This window comes from Prionailurus bengalensis, chromosome E1 (assembly GCF_016509475.1).
Source record: "Prionailurus bengalensis isolate Pbe53 chromosome E1, Fcat_Pben_1.1_paternal_pri, whole genome shotgun sequence".
NCBI lineage: Eukaryota > Metazoa > Chordata > Mammalia > Carnivora > Felidae > Prionailurus > Prionailurus bengalensis.
The window spans coordinates 54115473-54136027 of NC_057347.1; the positions used below are offsets into that span (position 1 = coordinate 54115473).

General features: G+C 57.9%; 1 protein-coding gene across 2 annotated transcripts in view; it reads left to right on the top strand.

Annotated features, from left to right (window-relative positions):
• TTYH2 (tweety family member 2) overlaps nt 1-20208 on the top strand; it is a 38231-nt gene extending 18023 nt beyond the window's left edge. For both annotated transcript variants that reach the window (XM_043585163.1, XM_043585164.1), the window contains exons 5-14: nt 3741-3836; nt 4386-4458; nt 8881-8950; nt 9205-9260; nt 9555-9647; nt 9941-10033; nt 11822-11964; nt 12648-12833; nt 13342-13420; nt 18270-20208. In XM_043585163.1, coding sequence (XP_043441098.1) covers nt 3741-3836; nt 4386-4458; nt 8881-8950; nt 9205-9260; nt 9555-9647; nt 9941-10033; nt 11822-11964; nt 12648-12833; nt 13342-13420; nt 18270-18350 — 970 coding nt within the window. In that variant the 3' untranslated portion in view covers nt 18351-20208. The remainder of the gene's footprint in view (nt 1-3740; nt 3837-4385; nt 4459-8880; nt 8951-9204; nt 9261-9554; nt 9648-9940; nt 10034-11821; nt 11965-12647; nt 12834-13341; nt 13421-18269) is intronic.
• The last annotated feature ends 347 nt before the right edge of the window (nt 20209-20555 follow it).

The window sequence follows — 20555 nt, forward strand, 5'->3', positions numbered from 1 at the left end:
ACCCAGCTGTACAAACTCATACCTACGTCATCTAACCTTGGGGCGTCCGTCTGTGTCTCCCCTGCCTCCCAGACCCCATCCCGGGTGAAGGCACTGGACACAGGCCAGCTGACCAGGGACCGGCTACCTCCCTGTACATGCAGCATCTAGTGAAGGTCACTCTGGGGAGAGCCCAGGAAGGAGGCGGCAGTCTTGGCGTTGGGTAGCTCCCCGCCCGAGTCTTCCACTCACAAAGTGCTCCTCGCTGTGCCGCCAGGGCCCAGCACCTTGCACGGAGGGAGGCCCTGGGCCGAAATGAATAAATGACTCCTGAAGAGCAAACAGCAGCTCTTGGGATCCACCCCCGCCCCCAAATGTGTTGGTTCCCCCTCAAGGCATTAGGTCAGAGCCTTTACCCACCGCCCCATTGCACAATTTTACACCAGTTTTCTGGATTCATTTCTCCTTTATGAGAAAGTCCCACCCCGGACTGACTAATAAGAACACAGAGGATATGCTTCTGGCGGGACCTCCAGTCCAGGGCTCTCCCTTCCCCTGGGGTAAGATAAAGCCAGACCTTGTCAACGGAAACGCATGAAGTCCCCAGCCCCCGCTGGCGCTCCCCACTCATCCCTGCAGCCCACCCAGCCCCTGCATCCCCAGGATATCACGGATCCAGCTTCCCACCAATTTTTTTTTTTTTCCTCACATCCAAAACTGCCATTCTCCCAAGCCACAGAAACTTCCCGACTCTTAAGGCCTTGGCTGTGACCCGTGACCTAAAACAGCGGCATCTGATTAGTCCCGTGACCTGAGGGCCATTCATTGTCCGAACGTTTGGAACCTTGGTCAGGGGGGCTCGGGGGCAGGTGGAAAGCGGGTGTCCACTTTGACCCTGCCATTCTCTGTGAGTGGGTCTGGAACAGAACCTTGTACACCCAAGCGCCTCGTGTGGGCATTCGGTAACGACAAAGATGAAATAAGTCAGAGTTTACGTATCAAAAGGGGCTTCTTTTTAAGACGATTTCATTAAAAAGGGAGGAAAGATCATGATGAAGCTTATCACCTGTTTCAGTGTGGGTGACCGAAGGGTCCCCTCTGACCCCCGATCCCCAGCCCCCTTGCTCAGGCTGAGGTGGAAAAGGCCTAGTCCAAGGTTAGCACCCGTGCATGACCCCTGGAAACCATCGTGTTCTGTCCCTTCCTTCACCTGCTCTTTGCCCATTTCTTCCCTTGCCTCAACTTCCCTGGAACAGAGGACGTATTCCTCGACCTAACCAGCTTTCTCCTCTGAACAGACTCCTCATCTTCTCTTTCCAGATGGTTCTAAAGCACAGCCATCCAGCTAAGCAAATATTTTTTAGCACTTGTAGCCACGGCCTGGCCAAGTATTGGAGACCATAAAAAGCCAAGCCTCTTCGAGAGGCTTATAAGGGGTGTGACCAAGGCATCAGCGGAGGCTGGGTCCGGGAGAGCTCTGGGAGTAAGGGCCCGGGTAGCTCCTTCCAGAGCCAAGTTCTTGGTTAGAAACACATCCCGGATCACCGCTGGGCTCTTCTGGGAAAACACATCCGCCCCACAGAGCTATTTCCAGGAATTCCTTACAACACGAGGTGTGGATACAGAGAAAACACATTGAAACACGATCATGGAGGGTGACAGAAGCGATCCTAACCTGATTTCCGCTGATGTGCAGAGCAGGGAGAGAGGTAATAAGAAACCTTTAGGACTGAAACATGAAACCAGGATGTTGAGAGGTGCCTGGCCATGTCTCTTGCAGGGAGACTCACAGATGTGGAGAGTCCAGAATTCCTGGGCCAGGCTCTCCTCCTGCGGGCCTCTGTCTGCTTTCCAATCTGCAGAATGGGGTCCTCACATGTGACGTTCCTGAGATTCCTTCCTGTCCTGACTCTCAGGAAGCTGGCTCGTTGGTGGAGGGAGGGCCCTGCACTTGCTCCAAAACCCCAGCTCCAGTCCTGGGAGACCCGGAGGCTGCAGTACATCTCTGTGCAGGGAGTCAGGGGTCTTGATTAGCCCCCTTTCTCGGCACTCAGCCTCCACTCCCAGAGGCGGGAAGAAGCGCCCTTGGCTGCCTGGTGGCCTCAGCATGCTCTCTCCTCCCTCTGGAAGCCACTGTCGCTTTCTTCCAGCTCCGTCCGCTCCCACCTACGCTTCACACGGGTTCTCAGCCTCCTGACGGTGCTGGTGAAGCAGCAAATCATTGCTGGAGAGGAGGGGGTCCATGAGTTTATCTGCCTGTTGCATCAAGAGAAATAATCATGATCAAAAGCGTTCCTGCTGCGGGGGCTTGGAGAAGCCCCTTCTGTCTGTCCCTCAGCTGCTAGGTGAGGCTGGCGCTCGGTTGTAAGGACCCCCTTGGGATCCTGTTTGGAAGCGCAAGGAACTAGGGGGCTCTGCTTAGGATTGGATCAGTGCCTTTGGACTTTGGACGCTCTGGATTCCTCAGCCCATGCTTTGGAGAAGCAGGAAAGCAGGGACTTTGAAATCCCTCAGTGACATGCCTTATTAACCTTTGCATTTAGTGAGCATTTAACTTTTTTTTAATGTTGTATTTATTTTTGAGAGAGAGAGAGAGAGACAGCATGAGCAGGGGAGGGGTAGAGAGAGAGAGGGAGGCACAGAATCCGAAACAGGCTCCAGGCTCTGAGCCATCAGCACAGAGCCCGAGGCGAGGCTTGAACCCACGAACTGTGAGATCATGACCTGAGCCGAAGTTGGACGCTCAACCGACTGAGCCCTCCAGGCGCCCCTAGTGAACATTTAATTTTTCATCCAGCCCTGAGAGACGAAGGTTCCTGCAGTAAAGGTTTGGAAACTGAGTCTTAAAGGAGAGAGGCAGCTTGTCAGGGTCTCCCAAATGGTGTGTGACTGCCTGTCCCCGTCAGTGCAGCCCTGGGTGGGAGCAAAAGGCCTGAAGAATGAGGGGTGCCCTGGGATGACCCGGCCTGGGGCTCCCTTGCCCCCTGCTAAGCTCCCTGGTGGTCTAGAAATGAGCCCCCCGCCTCAGGCACCCCTGGCACTAAACCCAGGGTATGGCACAAATATTGCTTACATGAACCTAACTGCTAAGTGGTGCATCCCCGGCCGCTGGGACGATGGGAAGCCAGGCTGAGCCCTCATCACAGAAGCGGCATCTTAGCGGCTTTCTTAGATCTGTGGACATAAATGTTAGCTGTGATCTGACACTGGTGAGAGTTCTCGAAGCAGCAGGAACCAGGGTCCAAAGACGTGCCTGCTGGGGGGCTGCAGGGAGACCATGGCGACCTGCCTTGTCCAGCGAGGGGCCTCTCGCTGGGATATAATTTAATCAAAAGCAGCTAAGGTTAGAAATGAGTCTCCTCCGCTGCCCAAACCATATCTCAAGTTCCCCGGAGCCATGCGTGGGCAGGGGCAGATACAGTGGGCAGTGCAGAGATTGAACGTGTCCATCACTGCAGAAAGTTCTGGCTGTCAGTGCTGGTTTAGATCCTCGGCCTGGGCGGGGGAGGGTGGCCCCTTTGTCCAGGGAGAATTGGGGGGTGCAGCCCCGGGAGCCCCTGAAGAGCCCATCTGCTGCGCACACTGGTGCTTCCTATCCAGGGTAGGGGGCACAGTCTCGTGCTCTGCTGCTGGCCCCGGGCAATTTGTCGGGAGGGGGTGGGGGCCTCGGGGTTGCCGTGCAGGCTTCTCCATTAGGCACCAGGTGGGGTGACCCTGGTGGGGTGGTACCTCCCCCTGACCATCCCAACCCGTCCACCCAGATGGCTTTCCTACCTCCTCCTCTTCATCCTGGACCTGCTCATCTGCCTCGTCGCCTGCCTGGGACTGGCCAGGCGCTCCAGGGCACTCTTGGCCTCGTGAGTATCCCCGTCTGTGGGCCAGAGAGCTGGGCAAGCATCAGGGGTGACGGTGCCACCGTCTGAGAGAGATGGGGGCCTGGCCGGCCTCAGAGGGTGTGGTGGGGAGCAAGAACCTGAAGCCACCTTCTGACCCCTCCTCAGCCCCCAGTCGAGGGAGACAGCAGCCACTGACTTACCATCTGGACACGGAGTGAGGACTGGGCTTTCCTCCCTGGGCCCCCTCCGTCCCTGGGTCTGTCTGCTGAACAGCTGAAGGAATGTGGCCCAAGCCTTAGAGCCTCTGCCGTCTCTAACCAACACTTCCTCGTAGCTTGTGTCCTCACGGCTCGTACTCTGCCTCTGGCCAGGGGCAATTTGTCGGGGGTGGGGGGGCTTAGGGGTCCGGCCTCCATGCCTCTCTCCCAGCAGTCAGCGGGCTGGTATTAGAGGCCACTGCAAGAGTTTCAGGGCCAACAGGATGGTGGTGAGGAGGAAGGGCACTGGAGGTTGGTGGGGTGACAGCCCTCAGTGTTCCCACCTGCCAGCCTGTGCCTGTGCCTCTCCCAGGATGCTGTGCTGCGGGGTGCTGGCTCTGCTCCTCAGCTGGACGTCCTTGGCAGCCGACACGGCTGCAGCAGTGGTGAGTTCGGGGTTGGGGGGAGGTGGGTGGTCCGACCAGGACTGTCTGTCTGGTGGCATGTCGATGTGTCGTGCCCAGAGCCCCCAGGGCAGGGCCAGCTTCTGGTCTCTGTCCCTGACCTAGAATCCCTGAACTGAGTGAGCTTGGATCGTCCTCACCGGCCCCCTTGCCCTTCCTGGGGGGACAGAGGCCCAGAGAAAGGAAGAGACTCACCCAAGGTCATGAGTATTTAGGGGCAGAACCAAGATAAGATGCCTGATCCCTTTCCCGCCCCACTGGCCCATTCCAGCATCCCAGCCGCTGCTAGTAAGGCCAAGCTGGGATGGCCAGGCGACCTCTCTGGGTGTGAAGAACTAACCGGGTCTGGTGGGGATGGGCGGGATCTCAACCTCAGGCTGGAGAAGCCTCCGGCCTCAGAAGCACACTGCTTGGCCAGCTTCCCTGGGCATCGGGAATGTGGAATGTGGCATTTAGCTTGCCTTCCGGCCCGTTGCCTTGAACTCGCACACACAGCCTAAAACACAATGGTGTATGTTTCTGGATGCGGTGCCTGAAAACGTCTAAAAAGAAACACACAAGGTAGGGGAAGCTTCCTGTGTAGGTATGCTTGGTCTTTAAACACACCTAACGCTCAATTTAAGCTGTGCGCATGAATCATTCGTTCACCGACTTTCTGGCTCTGTGGCATCTCGTGCCAGGTGCCCAGGGATGCAGAGACCAGGAGGACATGATGTTTGCTCTTGACATGGTCTCAGCCTGCAGAAGAAAGACTTGTAGGCAGATCACTGTGACGTCGTGTGAACGGATGCCATGGAGGTGCATTGCTGTGTGTGTGTGTGTGTGTGTGTGTGTGTGTGTGTGTAAGTGTGAGATTGCGGGGGGGGGGGCAGGCAGTATTGACGGGGGGATTTCAGGGAATCCCTGCCTGATTCAGGGGCCACGAACTAAGGCCCTGACCTGCGTCTGTACTGCCCTAGCTACCTGGGGATAAAAGAATGGTCAAGGGCACCTTCTGGAAGCCCTCTCCCCAAACTCACGCCTTGCCCAGGGACTTGGGGACCGGCTAGTCGTTCTGGCTTTGGGCATTTCGCCACCGTGATGCCTACAGTATGAATGGCCCCTGGTGCTGCTTAGCTCATAGCAACTTCTGGCAGAGTTTGTCCGGAAGGGAGAGGAGGTGCGTGTCTCTTGTTTTGTTCCCTGCCCCCACCATGCAGTGTCCACTTTGAGCATGAGAGAGAAAAAGCAGATGGGAGCCTATGTCCCGAGGGCCGGGTCCCCTCCAGATGCAGGGAAGGGCAGGATAGGAGGGCCCAGGTCCTGCTCCAGAGCATTCTGATGTCCTCAGGAGCTGAGCGGGTACATAGTCCAGGGGAGTGGCTGTTGGCCCGAGCCACATGCACAGCTGCCTGGCCGACAGCCTCTCCTCCAGGGACAACTGTAAGCACAGGGAGACTGCAGAAGGCAGGCTTTCCGGGGGCCCATCCTGCCCCTTGGGCAGCCTCTGCCTTCTGGAAGCAGCGGAAGCTTCCATCTTGCCGCCATGAGCTGCCCTTTGGGGGACAGCTCCCTCCCAGCGGGGGCTTCTCCCTGGCACTGGGCTTCAGTGTTCGGGGAGACCAGAGGCAGTTTAATCCCCCAGCTGGGCGCCCTGGGCTGCCAGTTCTGGCGAGAAAGGCCATTTCCCCAATTGTTGAGTCAGGCCTGTGTGAGGGAGTGCTGTGCGGGAGCTGAATGCGCCTTTGAGCGGGCTGTGGGCCCTGCTGCATGGTAATGGGAAGCAGGGTGATGCGAGGGAGGCAGGCTGTTGTGGGAGCCTTTGTGTGGTCCCGCTGCCCTGCCCCGGGAGGCCGCCTTTCTCTGAGCCAGTGGGGCCGAGGAGGACAGACCCCGCCGAGCTCCTCCCTCCCCATCCCTTCCCTGTCCCGAGAGAGGCCCTCCCTCAGGAAGGAGCTCTGTCCCCCCCACCCCCACCCCGAGAACCTGCTCAGAGTAGAATTTGGGGGAACTGAGCTCTGGGCTTTGGGTGACGCCAGCGGGCAGCTGAGCAGAACACTCCCTGCCAATCCCGCCACCCCGGGGGAGGCCGGCCCCCCCTCACCCCTTCCCAACAGGACCCCTGGGAAAGTTACTGAAGCTCCCCAGACCTCAGCTTCCTTGAGTGTGGAATGGGGAGAAGGGATAGCACTTGCTCCAGAGGAGAAGGGCTGGTTAACCCCCGGGGGGGGGGGGGGGCGTTGCTTTGCTGTGCATTTGTGTCATCAGGCGAAGGGCACCGGGGGACTCCTTCAGACCGTCACCTGTGCTCTCCAGAGCTGCCTCAACGGGGCTGGACACTGGGCTTCTCCGGTGCTCAGTCCCCACCCGTGCCCAGTGCCCCCTGCCTCCCCCCACCCCATCCCCACTGTGTGAATAACGCACGTGTGGGCCTTTGTCTCCTTGGACAGGAAAGTTGAATCCTCACTCGGGTCTGAAGAGCAGGCAGGCCTGAGTGGGCTGGGAGGGGGCCTCCTGTCCCCCTTTGGATCCCATATTTTTGCACGGGGCAGAGGTGACCCAGGCCAAGATGGCAGCCTCACTCTATCTTTCCCAAGGCCTCCCATCCCCCACTCAGGTCTGGCTCCTCCCTCTTTGCCACTCCAGTGACCGGGTAGGGGTGCCCCCTGGCCTGCTGGTGCTGTGGCTCTGATTGATAGTAATAAATCAGTCTGATTGATACATGTTAGTGATTTGCATATAGAGTAATTCTCCCAGGGTCCTGAGCACGTGGCTGTGTGTGGGCACATGAGCACGTGGACACGTACAGGTGTGTCCTTGTGGAAGCTCCGTATCTAAAGGGGCATCTAGGGGCGCCTGGGGGGCTTAGTCAGTTGAACGTCTGACTTCGGCTCACATCATGATCTTACGGTTCGTGGGTGCGAGCCCGGCGTCGGGCTCTCTGCTGACAGCTCAGAGTCTGGAGCCTGCTTCAGATCCTGTGTCTCCGTCTCTCTCTCTTTCCCCTGCTTGCACTCTGTCTCTCTCAAAAATGAATAAACATTAAGAAAAAAAAATGTAAAGGGGCATCTTATTCCCCAACCCTACCCAAAGCCTGTAAATACCACGATGCAGTTGGCCACTATACTCATGCCTAGTGTTAGCAGCACAGGGCATCTGATAGGTGCTTTATAAGTAGTTATCGACTCTGAATGAATGAACGAAGAAGCCCCAGCTTGCAGCTGCTCCTGAAGGAGGGCAGGGCACCAGCAGTGCGGGGGCTGTGGGGATGGGTCCCTGCTCGGGGAGCACTCCCTGGAGCAGGGGAGCCCCTAGGAACAGGTTGGAGGACCAGAGCTTACTCTGACTGCTCTATTAGAGGGGAGGCCTCCTTTACCCAATGCTCCACCGTACCCCCAGGCTGGACCTGGGAAAGGCCTGGCTCAGAGGATGCCATCCTGGCTGCTCCCTCTCCCAGGGCCCCCGGCCTGTCCCAAACAGTCCGTGGGCCCTTAGCGGTCACCTCTCCGGGCCATGCTGGGGAGCCCAGGCCCTCGGGTTCGTCAGTGGCAGAGCCTGGAGCCCCATAGTCTAACTCTCCGTCCCCCCCCTTCACATCTTATCCTGAGCAGAACCCGCACCCAAAGGCTCAGAGATGGGTCCGATGCCAACAGAATCCTTTAGGAAGAGAGTCCGGAGGACGCTTCATAGATTGACACCCCAAAAGCATGTGGGGCTTAGTAACAGCAAGACAAAACTACAACAGAGGTCATCAATGGCCGTGGTGCAGGAACTCCCCATCACACGTCTTGCAGGTTCACGGACCCCTCAGGTCCATCCCAGGCACTGAGAAATAAAGAGCAGTAACAATGCCAAGTGCTGGCTGTCTGCCAGTCACTTTTCTGGGTGTTGGATTGATGGATCGATTTTAATTTTTTGAGAGAGAGGGTGCAAGTGGATGAGGGGCAGAGAGAGCAAGAGGGAGGGAGAGAGAAGTGGGGCTCACCCGAAGCGGGGCTCGAACTCACGAACTGTGACGTCGTGGCCCCGGGCCAAAGTCAGATGCTTAATGGAAGGCAGCTATGCTCACCACTATGCCACCAACGCTGCACGGCCTGGGCCAAGTCAGACGCTTAATGACCAAGCCAGGGTCATTAAACACCCGGGGTGTTTTACATAGATTAATTCTTAAGGTGGATAGCGTTTTTCTCTCCGTGTTTTTGACGAGGCAGCTGAGACACAGAAAGAGTAAGTCACTTGTCCAGACTTACCGAGCTAGGAAGGGGCAGAGCCAGGATTCAGGCCCAGGGAAGTTGGCTCCTGCCTGTTGCTTTCCACCCAGGACTGAGCGGAGGGGTCCGAGCGGCTGGGGCCGAGGGTGCCTGACTCCAGCCGGGACCCCGGTGTCATAACTTTCCTCCACCCTCCCGTCTCTCTCTGGCTCAGGGCACCAGTGACTTCTGCTCAGCTCCCGACACCTTCATCCTGAACATCACAGAGGACCACATCCGCACAGGTAACCCCCCCTCGGGTCCTGTGTTGTCAAGAGCGGCTCTAAATACTCAGACCAGGCCTACGGCGAACCATACCTTTCGGCCCTGTAGTCCCCTACCCTTCCCCACCCCCCAACCTCAGGTCCAGCTGGACCTCTGGGCCATTTCATAGAAGCACCCTCCTTTGGGAGTTTGGGGGTTGGCTTGGCCACTGAAGATGGATGACGGTCCGGTCACCTGTGAGCTCCTGCCTGATGCCGACGCCTTTGCCTTGCAGAGGTGACCCGTTACTACCTATATTGCAGTCAGAGCGTAAGCAGCCCCTTCCAGCAGGTATGCCCACCCTGCCCCGTCCTCGCCCTGCCTACCGCCCCCCCTTGACCCCAAGCCCCAACACCGACCAGTAAGGTGTAGATGGCTGTGTGCTTTTGGCTTCATTGCGAGGCCGATGCCGCTTATCCGAGGACCACGCCTTGAGTAGCAGGAAACCGGGGGACCGTGCTGCTCCCGCGAAACCTGAGGGATGAGGGGAAGGGCCGGGATCAGGGACGCTAGGGGGCAGGACTGCCGGGGAACAGCGCCTGGGAAGGGGAGTCTCACGGCAGGGCTGCGGTCTCTCCTGGCCAGGCACTGACCATCTTCCAGCGCTCGCTCACCACCATGCAGATCCAGGTGGCCGGTCTGCTACAGTTTGCCGTGCCCCTCTTCCCCACGGCGGAGGTAAGGCGGCTGCCTCCCCCCGGATCCGTGCCGGAACAGGGGGAGCCCCAGCTGGACCCCGACAACCCTTCTCCCCTCCTCCCCGCTCTACCTCACCCCTCCTGGACCCCATGGCTTTGCAGAGCCAGGCTGTGGAGAGCGCTTCCCTCCCCAGGGGTCTAGTCCCCCTCCTCCCTCTGGCTCTAAAGGCCTCTTTGCACACGCCGCTCTCTGAGGTTTTCTCCACAAGCCCTCCCCCACCGCTCATTCTCTGTCTCTCTGCCTGTCCATGTGTTTGCCTCTTCCTGCTTCAGAAAGACCTGCTCGGAATCCAGCTCCTGTTGAACTCGTCGGAGTCCGGCCTTCACCAGCTGACAGCCATGCTGGATTGCCGAGGGCTGCACAAGGTGCTGGGGTGGGGGGGGCCCTGGGCGGCAAGCAGGACGGGGGCACCCCCGCCGGCCACATTCTCCCGGAGAGCAGCCCGTAGAGACTCTCCATCGGCCAGACTCCCCGGCCATCTGGTCAACCGTCCATCTCCCCGGCTGCAAGTGAACATTCCTTGCTCATTTCCAGGGTTGCCTCTCCAAGAACTTGGCATATCACACAGCCCCGAATGCAGGGAACACTCTGGGGGGGGGGGGGGTGAGCTCCCCTCACCCCAAGCACTAAGCCAGGGTGTGTGGACACTTCTCACATTCCATATGGATTTAGCACGGGGAGTCCTATAACGATCACAGCTCCATGTAGTGAGCCCTTGATTCTGCACACCCTTGTTCCGCACAGTCTGTACCCATAAGCCATTCAGTTGTCACGGTTAATATTGTCAAATACGGGGGCGCCTGGGTGGCTCAGTCGGTTTAAGCGGCCGACTTCGGCTCAGGTCACGATCTCACGGTCCGTGAGTTCGAGCCCCACGTCGGGCTCTGTGCTGACAGCTCAGAGCCTGGAGCCTGTTTTGGATTCTGTGTCTCCCTCTCTCTGGCCCTCCCCCGTTCATGCTCTGTCTCTCTCTGTCTCAACAAAAAATATATATATATATTGTCAAATACGTGTTATTTCGTGGGCAGTTTTATAGAAAAGGAAACTGTGCATGCGCGGACAGATAGATATTTATATATGGATGTCTTTTTTTTTTAAATGTTTATGTACTTTTGAGAGAGCCAGAGGGACAGAGTGCAAGCAGGGAGGGGCAGAGAGGGAGACACAGAATCCGAAGCGGGCTCCAGGCTCCGAGCCGTCAGCACAGAGCGCGACGTGGGACCGGAACCCACGAACTGTGAGATCATGACCTGAGCCGAAGTCGGACACTTAACCGACTGAGCCCCCCAGGCACCCCTATATGCGTGTGTATTTGTAAAGTGGCTCACTGAAGGTTCCAGGCTGTTAGGTCAAGGGCTTGGGTTTGGACGTTGGCACGTACCCTCTCTCCCTCTGCACCACCCACATCCAATCCCTCAGCAAATCCTAGCATCTAGACTCTCAGGTATGCATTTGCACCCGTCCACTTCTCTCTCCCTCCCCGCTTCTGCCACGACCCAAGCACCGCCCTGCTCCCCTGGGTGATGGCCGTGGCCTCCTAACTGGTCTCCAGCCTTTTCTCGCCCCCTGACCTTCCATGACCTTTCACACACAGCAACCACAGTGGTCTTTGTAAAAGCCAGTTGGGTCGCGTCCCTTCTCTTGCATCTCGTCACCTACTGATAAAAAGCAAGCTCCTCACTTGCCTGCAAAGCCTAGCGGGAACTGGCGCCCCGCCCCGCCCCCCCCCCCCCGCTGCCCCCATCCTGTCTCCTTCTGGCCCTTTTTCCTCTTTCCCGAACATGTCACCCGTGCCCCCTTCCCCCATCTGCTCAAGGCACAATCCACTCCTTCTGGCCATGCTGGTCTTAGCGTAAATGTCTCCTGTCTTCTGGCTCTCCCGCCCTGCAGCCGTGTCTGTCTTGCTCGGAGCCGACCCCGACCCTCGCGTGCCTAGCACCCAGTAGGCGGTCAGCAGACGCTTATGGAGTGAACCCCAAAAGCCCTTCTGTCGGGCTCCAGAGTGTGGACCCTTAGTGGCTATACAAAAAGCGCTTGGGATAGAGACGATCCCCGGCCGAGGCTTGGGGAGAGGGGCCACCAGAAGTGAGCTCAGACCCCAGGCGTGCCCTGACCCGCCTTCCAGCAACGTGTCCCTCCTCCTCCTCCTCCAGGACTACCTGGACGCTCTTGCTGGCATTTGCTACGACGGCATCGAGGGCTTGCTCTACCTCGGCCTCTTCTCCCTCCTGGCCGCCCTGGCCTTTTCCACCATGATCTGCGCGGGGCCGCGGGCCTGGAAGCACTTTACCACCAGGTGGGCTGCCAGGGGGCTTCCTGAGGGAGCCCGCAGGAGGCTCTGCTCTGTGACTGCGCCCAGAGCCGATAACCTGGGCCGAACGATGGCCGCAGGGGTTCCAGGCATTCAGCCCCAACAGGCTGGCTGGATTTCTGCAGAAGCTTCCCTGAGAGTCCAGACAGACCCCCAAAGGAGGTTCCAAGGGCCCGGGGCAGGAGCGGAGCTGAGAGCATGGTGACAGTGTCATACCCCCACCTGGCGCCCCTTCCTCGTCCTCTCTTCCTCTGAAGGGCTTTGTGACGCGAGATCATGAGGGCTCTGGATGCTGGAGGGGCGCTTCCAAAATACCCAGAAGGGTAGATTATAGCCCCGGTAGTGGGGCACCTACATTTTCACGAAGCAGATAGAGATGAGGTGTTTCAGTGCCTGTGGGCAGATCGGACAAAAGGAAGCAGGGCAGGGAGGGTCAGTGTGACGGGGTCAGCATGGCGGGCTGCCTGGAGGAGGTGGATGTGAAGCTGGGAACAGGTGGAGTGATCTGTGTGAGGCAGGCCTGAAGACCATGTGTTTCAGGAACCTGAGGGAGACACACACATGTGGCGAGAGAGGGTCCTGGGAGCGAAGCCTGGGAAGCCGGCCGGGACCCCACTGCCTCCGAGTCCAGGCTCTCACGGCCAGTCGTGTCCTGTATGTCGTTCTAGGGACAGAGACTATGATGACATCGACGGTGATGACCCTTTCAACCCCCAGGCCCGACGCATCGCTGCTCACAACCCCCCTCGGGGGCAGCTTCGCAGCTTCTGCAGCTATAGCAGCGGCCTGGGCAGCCAGACCAGCCTGCAGCCCCCAGCACAGACCATCTCCAACGCCCCAGTCTCGGAATACATGTACGGCAGGGCTCCCCCTGTACATGTCTCGACACATCGCGGCTGGGGCAGCACCGCCACCCCTCCCCCTGCCCCAGCCCTAGGGGAGCTGGCTCTGGAGCACATTTGGGTACCAGAGAACCGGGTTGGGAGGAAGGCATCCAAGGCCAGCCGTGGTCTCCCGGCTGCAGCCAGAGGGTGCCTGGTGGGAAGGCCCCCGAGGGCCAGCTAGCCACCCCAGTACATGTGCACCCCTGTAGATGCCAAGCCTTGCCCTCAGGGCAGATCGCAGGGCCCAGAAGCTGCCTTTCTCCGGGCCACGCTGCTCCTGGCCCCTGGTGCCCCACCCGCAGTTTCTCCCCTGGGCTCTCTGAGGGCTCTTTCCCTTATATTCCTGCCCACAGTTCCCCCAGGTCCATTTCCACCCCGTGCTTGCACATGCGCATCCGCGGGCCCCTCCTGGAGAAATCCAAGTACCCCCACCCCACCCCCGCGCCTCCCCATCCTGAGCTGTCCTCTCGGCCCGCAGGAACCAGGCCATGCTCTTCGGCGGTAACCCACGCTACGAGAACGTTCCGCTCATCGGAAGAGGCTCCCCTCCTCCCACGGTAACCTGGGCACCCGGGCAAAGTCAGAGCTAGGCCCTTGTTGGGGAAGTGATGACAGATAAGACCTCCCCTCAACCTGGTGAATCCCCTCCCCGAAGGTAGAAAAAGTGAAACAATTTTGTTACTAAGTAAGCATTAAACCCGGACTGCCATGCACATAGCTGGCAATCTGCTAAAGACATTGCAAAGACCGAAAGCTCACCCCCATGTAGCCAGACAGCCTCACCCCCGTGCACGCTTGTCCCCAGGCAAGAGGACCACACAGTGCCTCTGTCACACTAGTCCATCCCGAATGGATGCCAGTTAGGGTGGCCCTCAGCGTCGCTCATTGCCACGGAGATGGGGGCAGTCCTTGATGGTTACCTTCCAAAGAGGTGGCTCCCAGGCCCTTAAGAATGGATTGCAAAGCTGGCAAGAGCCTGGTTTTTGTGAGTCCGAGCCCCGCGTCGGGCTCTTAAGAAAACATTCCTGGATTGCAAAGCTGGCAAGAGCCTGGTTTAGCCCTTAAAAAGGTTTATATGCATCTCAAAGGGACAGAGAAATAATTTGCAGTGATAAGTTTGCTGAACGAAACAATGTAAGTAAGAGAGAGCGTCCCTTTCTGCTCCAAGGAAATTGTTCTGCTCTCCGATGGTGTTTAGCCTTTCACCGTGGGCAGCGGGGTGGAGCCCCACGGTGCAATGTCTGGGACACCAGCCTTCCTTAACCCCGCTCAGCTGGTACCTGAGTGGGGCCTGGGCCTCTGGCCCACGCCCGCTTCCAGCCAGGGGACCGAGACTCAGCATCCGGAAAGGAGCCTGTGGCGTGAGGGGGTGCATATTGGAAAGAAAAGGCTCTGTCCTCTCCCAGAGAAGTGTGGGGGCCGCAGGAATCCTGGCTGAGACAGATAGATCGCTTCGAGTAGAGCCAGTAGACCGTGGAGTCCAAGGACACAGACTCCTGTGCCAGGTGCCCGGGTTCACACCAGCTCACTGCTTCTGACCTCTGTGGCCTTAGACAGGCACTTCGCCTCTATGTGCCTCAGTTTCCCCACCCGTAGAATGGGCATGATAATAGCACACACCCCACGGTGGTGGCGGGCGTTGGAGGACTCAGTCACTGTAAACGCGCGTCTGTGTGGTGCGTAGATGCTCTAAGAGGGCGCCGCTTGCTCCACCCCTACTCTCCACCGTCCCGCCCGCTCCCTCCCGCCGCCACCTTCTCCACAAGCTGCGGCATCTGTAAGAGATGGGGGGCCGGGGTGGCGAGTGGAAAGCAAGGCCGGAAGTCTGTGTGTGATGGGTGGGGTTGCAGCACACAGTTCTTGAGCCCGGTGTCCGTTAAAGTGCCCCTTGCCTCCACTTGGCTGGAGAGGGCATTTACTTATTTTTTTAATGTTTAATTTTTGAGAGAGAGAGAGAAAGCGTGTGCAAGGCGGAGGAGGGGCAGAGAGAGTGGGGGACAGACCATCCCCCAAGCAGGCTCCGCGCTGACAGCAGAGAGCCTGACCCAAGGCTCGAACTCACAAACCGTGAGATCATGACCCGAGCCGATGTCGGATGCTCAACTGACGGAGCCACCCAAGCGCCCCTGGACAAGGCATTTTAATTCAGGGGGTTTGGAAGGGGCCATCCAGCCGGTAAACTAGAGCGGCTGCTGCTAGGGACCCAAGGACACGGGGCCAATGACACACGCCCGGGCCCTGGTGCTCACACACACGCATATCCAATGAGTCAGCCCCAAACACAGGTGGTGCTTGCGGGGGAAACCACAGTGCTGTTCTGGGGGGGGGGTGGGGGCGGCGGGGGAGAGGTGGGGACCCAGCTGGGTCTTCAGGAAGTGCATAACCTGCAGCGGGAAGGGCTCAAAAACGCGGCTCTTGTAATAAGTGCTTTGGGACCTGGAGGTGGGACCTGTCCCTGCTGCTGTGTGGGATCCGAGGGAGTCCTGTGCAGCAGGTGGCACTTGAACCATAGCTTTGAGCGGCTCGCCCTGGGGCAGTTCTGCCCCCAGGGGACATCTGGCCTGTCAGGAGGCATTTGGGGTTGTCACAACTTGGGGGTGGTGGGGGAGGGGAGCAGGTGCTACCGCCACCTAGTGGGCAAAGGCCAGGGATGCTGCTCAGCCCAGCAGAGAATGATCCGGCCCCAAGTGTCCACTTTTGGGACATTGAGAAACCCCGCCCCGCCCACCGCCCCGCCTTGCTATTTTTGCCCAGAGCACCTCACCTGCCGTCCTTTTAGGCACAGCCCTAGACACAGGCCTAGCTCTCGCTGGGGTCCTCAGGGAGGGACCGCGGGCTAGTGGAAGCCAGCATTCAGAGTAGGCACCGTTTAAATCTCAACCTGGCTTTCTCTACCCAGAAGCCTCCTGGGTTCCTTTTCCTCCTCCTACCAGCTGCTGTAGACCCAGGAATGCAGATTGATATTAATTGTAATCTCAGCGAAACATAATTAGGGGCGATCTGCTGCTGGGAATGAGGAATTAGTCCGTGTGCTGTGATGCCAAATAAAAATGATTTGGGGATTACCTTCTGTTTTGAAAGATCCGGGCCACTCTCCCTGCCATTAGCAGAGATAATCAAGGGCTGACTTTATTCGCAAGGCTCAAGGACAGAATTCACCTTCCTCCCTAGAATTAAGACCTGCTTAGGGCCTCTTAGAGCTTTGGCCGAGTTGGCTACCCAGCCTACCCAGCTCGACCCCCACCTCCTGCCGTGCAAGTGGCAAGGGGCACGAGGAGGCATCTACAGGTGCTGCCGACCTAGGAACCCCCAGCGTGTGTGGACGTGCACCCCCATAGACCTCGCACCTGCCACTCCCTGCCCTCCCCCTGTGCCTGCTCCAAATATTCATCAGCACTCAGCTAATGGCGAGTTTGATGTATAGATGCACCCCTCCCTCTGCCAGCTCCAGCTCTGGGACAGATGGGGATTTCACTGCCCGGGGTGATAGCAAGCAAGACAGTCTGAAGGTACAGCCTGTTCCATTGGCTGGAAATGTGCCTTTCCCCAGGCTCCACCTTCCAGGAATCCCTGCTTCCCTCTCAGGCACCATGTCCTCGATTTGACGGACACAAGTGACCCAGGCAATTGTGAAAAATACCGATCCCAGGACTTCAGTCCAGACTCACTGACGCAGACTGTCCAGGGAAGGCACCTGGGAAGTTCTAAGTGCATCGAGCAGCCAGGTGATCCTTATCATCAAGGAACTTCGGGAAACAGTGCTTCGAGGGGGAGATGCTCAGACTCGAGTGTGCATCAGAATCTCCCGGGGGACATGTTGCAACACAGGGTCCTGGGCCCAGCCTGGTTTTTGTTCTGTTTTTGTTTTTAATGTTTATTTTTGAGAGAGAGAGAGCAGGGGAGCGGGGAAGAGAGAGGAGGGCAGAGGATCCAAAGCAGGCTCTGCGCTGACAGCAGAGAACCCGACACAGGGTTCGAACTCAGGAACCGTGAGATCATGACCCAAGGTAAAGTCAGACACCTAACCTCCTGAGCCACCCAGGCACCCTGATCCTGGGCCCAGCCCGTTTCTGATTCGGGAAATCTGCGTTTCTAATGGGTTCACGGGGAAAGCTGGGGCTGCAGGTTGGAGAAGCCCCCACAGTCTGAAGCAGGCTTCCTCCCCCACTCTACGGACGGGCTGGGTCCTTCTGTGGGGGGCAGCTGTCCTGGGCGCTGTAGGATGTTTACCTCCATCCCTGGCCTCTGCCCACTCTCCCTACCCCCCCCCCCCCAGTGTAATGACCAGAAATGTCTTAGACGTTGCGAAATGGTTAAGAACTGCTGGGTTAAAGAGCCCCAGCACCCATCCCCGCCGCCCCCCCCAGCTGGAGGCCTGTGCTCCCCGAGCAGTCGCTAACGAACGTCCGTTGAGCACACTTTGTGTTAGGTCACTGCTTCTCCGACTTGGCTGCATTTGGAAGAGCCTTTTGAAAACATGCCCCTGGGTGACTCAGTGGGTTGAGCGTCCGACTTCGGCTCAGGTCGTGATCTCACAGTTTGTAGGTTTGAGCCCCGCGTCGGGCTCCGTGCTGACAGCTCAGAGCCTGGAGCCTGCCTCCGATTCTGTGTCTCCCTCTCTCTCTCTGCTCCTCCCCCACTTGTGGTCTCTCTCACTCTTTCTCTCTCTCTCTCTCAACACTAAATAAACTTTAAAAAAAAGTGCTGGTGGCACTTGAAGGTGGTTAATTTTGTTATATGGGTTTTACCTCAAAAAAAAAAAAAACAAAACAAAACTGGTGGGCGTGGCCCGAGCATCAGGAACTGTTAGGCTCCCAGGTGTTTGTAACGTTGGGCCAAGTGTGTGAGATGCGCCGTGTGAGGTGTCTTGCCTGTTTTATAGCATCTCGTTCTTGCACGGTTACTGCCTGGTGCTCTTAGGTCCCTGACTGCAGATGTGGAAACTGAGGCTCGCAGAGGTTGGAAAGCCTCAGCCAAGGTCACGGGATGAGTAAAATGCATAACTGGGATTTGAACCTGGGTCTCTGAATCTCTGGGCCTGTGCCCTCAGTTACTCAGGAGGCAGGTTCCCCAGTGCCTTGGTGCACCCCGACGCTGTCCCCAGTGGCAGTGGTGTGGCCTGGAGTGGACTTGGCAGCCATAGCAGAGGGAGGGTGGCTGGTGTGTGTGTACATCTCACATCTGATGCTGGAAGCCAGACGTCCTGATGGCCCTGGGACTGGAAGCATGGCCAGCAGTGAAGCCTGCCCAAGCTACTCTGGTGTCGGCCAGTCCCCACGATGCCTGAGATAAAGACTGGCCCGGCCCCTGCTCCCTGAGAAGCCCCGGCCCCTTTGCTAGTACGGTCTGATTTCACTGTAACAGGTGACCCTGTTCTGACTCGTCCCCTCCCCCTCTCTCCCACAGTATTCTCCCAGCATGAGGGCCACCTACCTGTCCGTGGCGGATGAGCACCTGAGGCACTACGGGAATGAGTTTCCAGCCTAACACGCGTTCCGCAGAGGTTCCTGCCTCCTTGATCTGTTTTGGTTTTTAATTAATGCCAACGCACGCATTTCTTCAATAGAAACCAAAGGCGTCTGGAGACTGGACGCAGGACCACGGGATTGGCAGGCTCCTGGGGCTACAGAGAAGCAGGGAGAGTCAGCCCGGGCTTGGCTTAGATTCCCGACCAAAGGCCCAGGCGGACAGAAGACCCGTGACTCGGGCCAGCCTCTCCCTCCTCTGCCCTCCTGTCCACACCGGAAACGCCCGCAGGTGCTTCGCCACGCCGAAGCAGGGAGCCTTGTTCTGCTCACCCCCACATCCCACCCTCGCCAGTTGGGGAGCGGCAGTAAGGAGGGTCGGGCGTCACCACCTGAGAGCTGTATGGTTCTCATGTCCAGGACCGTGCCTCTTGCTAACACGGCCGGAAGTCCGGGTGACCACCCTCTCTCCTCTCGGCTGCCCACTGATGGGCGGCATTTTCCCGGGGATAAAAACGGAAGAGCTGATCAGGAGATGCCTCTAAGGGAGGTGATGCCCCTGATGAGATGAGACACTGTCCAAATCAGTGCCCCGGAGCCACCAGACGGACTCTCCCTGGACCACAGAGGGAAGGTGTTGGAGAGGCTGTGTGGTGGGTGGTCCCCGGGCTGGGGGACCACAGCTTCGTCCCTCGTAGGCTCCTCGTAGGTGAGAGCCGGGGGCAGTGTGGGTAACAGCAGCCACTCTCTGCTCATCCTTTGCGCCCTTCCCCGCCTCTCCTCCATTCCAGAATCGATGCTGTGAGTTGGTTCGCCGCAGGTAGGGACAGTCTCAGGTATTAATAGACACTTTGAAAGCGACTTTAACTTTTTTTCCTCCCAGTGTTTTGAATACTTTGATTATCCAAAGAATTGAAGCTCACAGCACATCCAGTTTTTACAGCAGACTTGGGGCTCACTCCTTACCCCCGGCTGCAGATTTGTCTGGCATCGGCCAGGTCTTTAAGCATCTGCAGGGAGGGAGGGTTTTGAAACAAAGTACAAGATAAGTGAGACACGCTGTCCTGAGCTGCTGCTCGATGGGGATGTGGGTCCATCCCAGTCGGAGAGGAGGCCCTTTAAAACAGGAAGGAAGCAAAGAGGGACAGCTGACCAGAGTCCCCTGTTCCGGGGAATGCCCATGTGAATTTGCCCCTCCCTTTTGTCTTTGAGCAAGTTTGCGGTAAAAGGTTTCAGCAAAATGAGACGACTGTGTCTTGACCTGAGACGGGCCTCTTTAATCCCCCCAACCCCGGACCCATCCCGTTGTCCTGGGATGTACCTGCTCGCTGAGAAGGAGCTTGTTGGCCAGGAGGAAATAATGACCCACCATCCTGCCTGCTGAGGATCCAGGGTTAGGGTCTCTGGTGCTTCTAATCTCCTGTCAACTCAGAGTGCGAGACACTGAACCCCCACAGCCTTGCCCACCCGAAGCCAGGGGCGTGGGGAGGCGTGGCTTGGAACCAGGGCTCCATTTCCGTTTGGGGAGAGCCACTTTGCCATCAAAACACTCACAGCAGAGTGGCTGTCCACGCCCGGCCCCGGCCCCAGGACAGAACAGAGCCATGGGGCATCCAGGACTCCTGTCTTACCTGCGTTAACCTCGACATCCCGTGTACCATAAATATATCTGTGTGGGGCCACGTCGCACGCAGATAGGAACTCCGCGGTGTCAAGATGTTGCTTCTTAACATTTTGTGGTTGGCAACTGTAGGGTTGTTTTTAATGCATGTAAACTAAACTAGAATCCTTCGGGTGGTTCCTGAAGGAGCCAGGTGGGCACACTTCTGCTTGGTACATGTGCGCCCTCACCTGGGGAGAAATAAACCACTTGTACTAAAGCATGCACTCCGTCTAACTGCCTCCGCTGCGGGAGTGACAGGGGCACTGAGCGCTCCCTTCCACCTGGGTTTTGGTGGGGAGGGTTTTCTCGGCAGATTTCAGTGACTTCAGTGCAAGGGTTGAAAGACGGGATGATTTTTTTCTTGAACGTTATTTTTTAACTTGTTTTTAATGTTTAGTTTTGAGAGACAGAGCACGAGTGGGGGAGGGGCAGAGAGAGAGGGAGACGCAGAATCCGAAGCAGGCTCCAGGCTCTGAGCTGTCAGCACAGGGCCCGACGCGGGGCTCGAACTCACGAACCGTGAGATCATGACCTGAGCCGAGGTCGGACACTTAACCGGCTGAG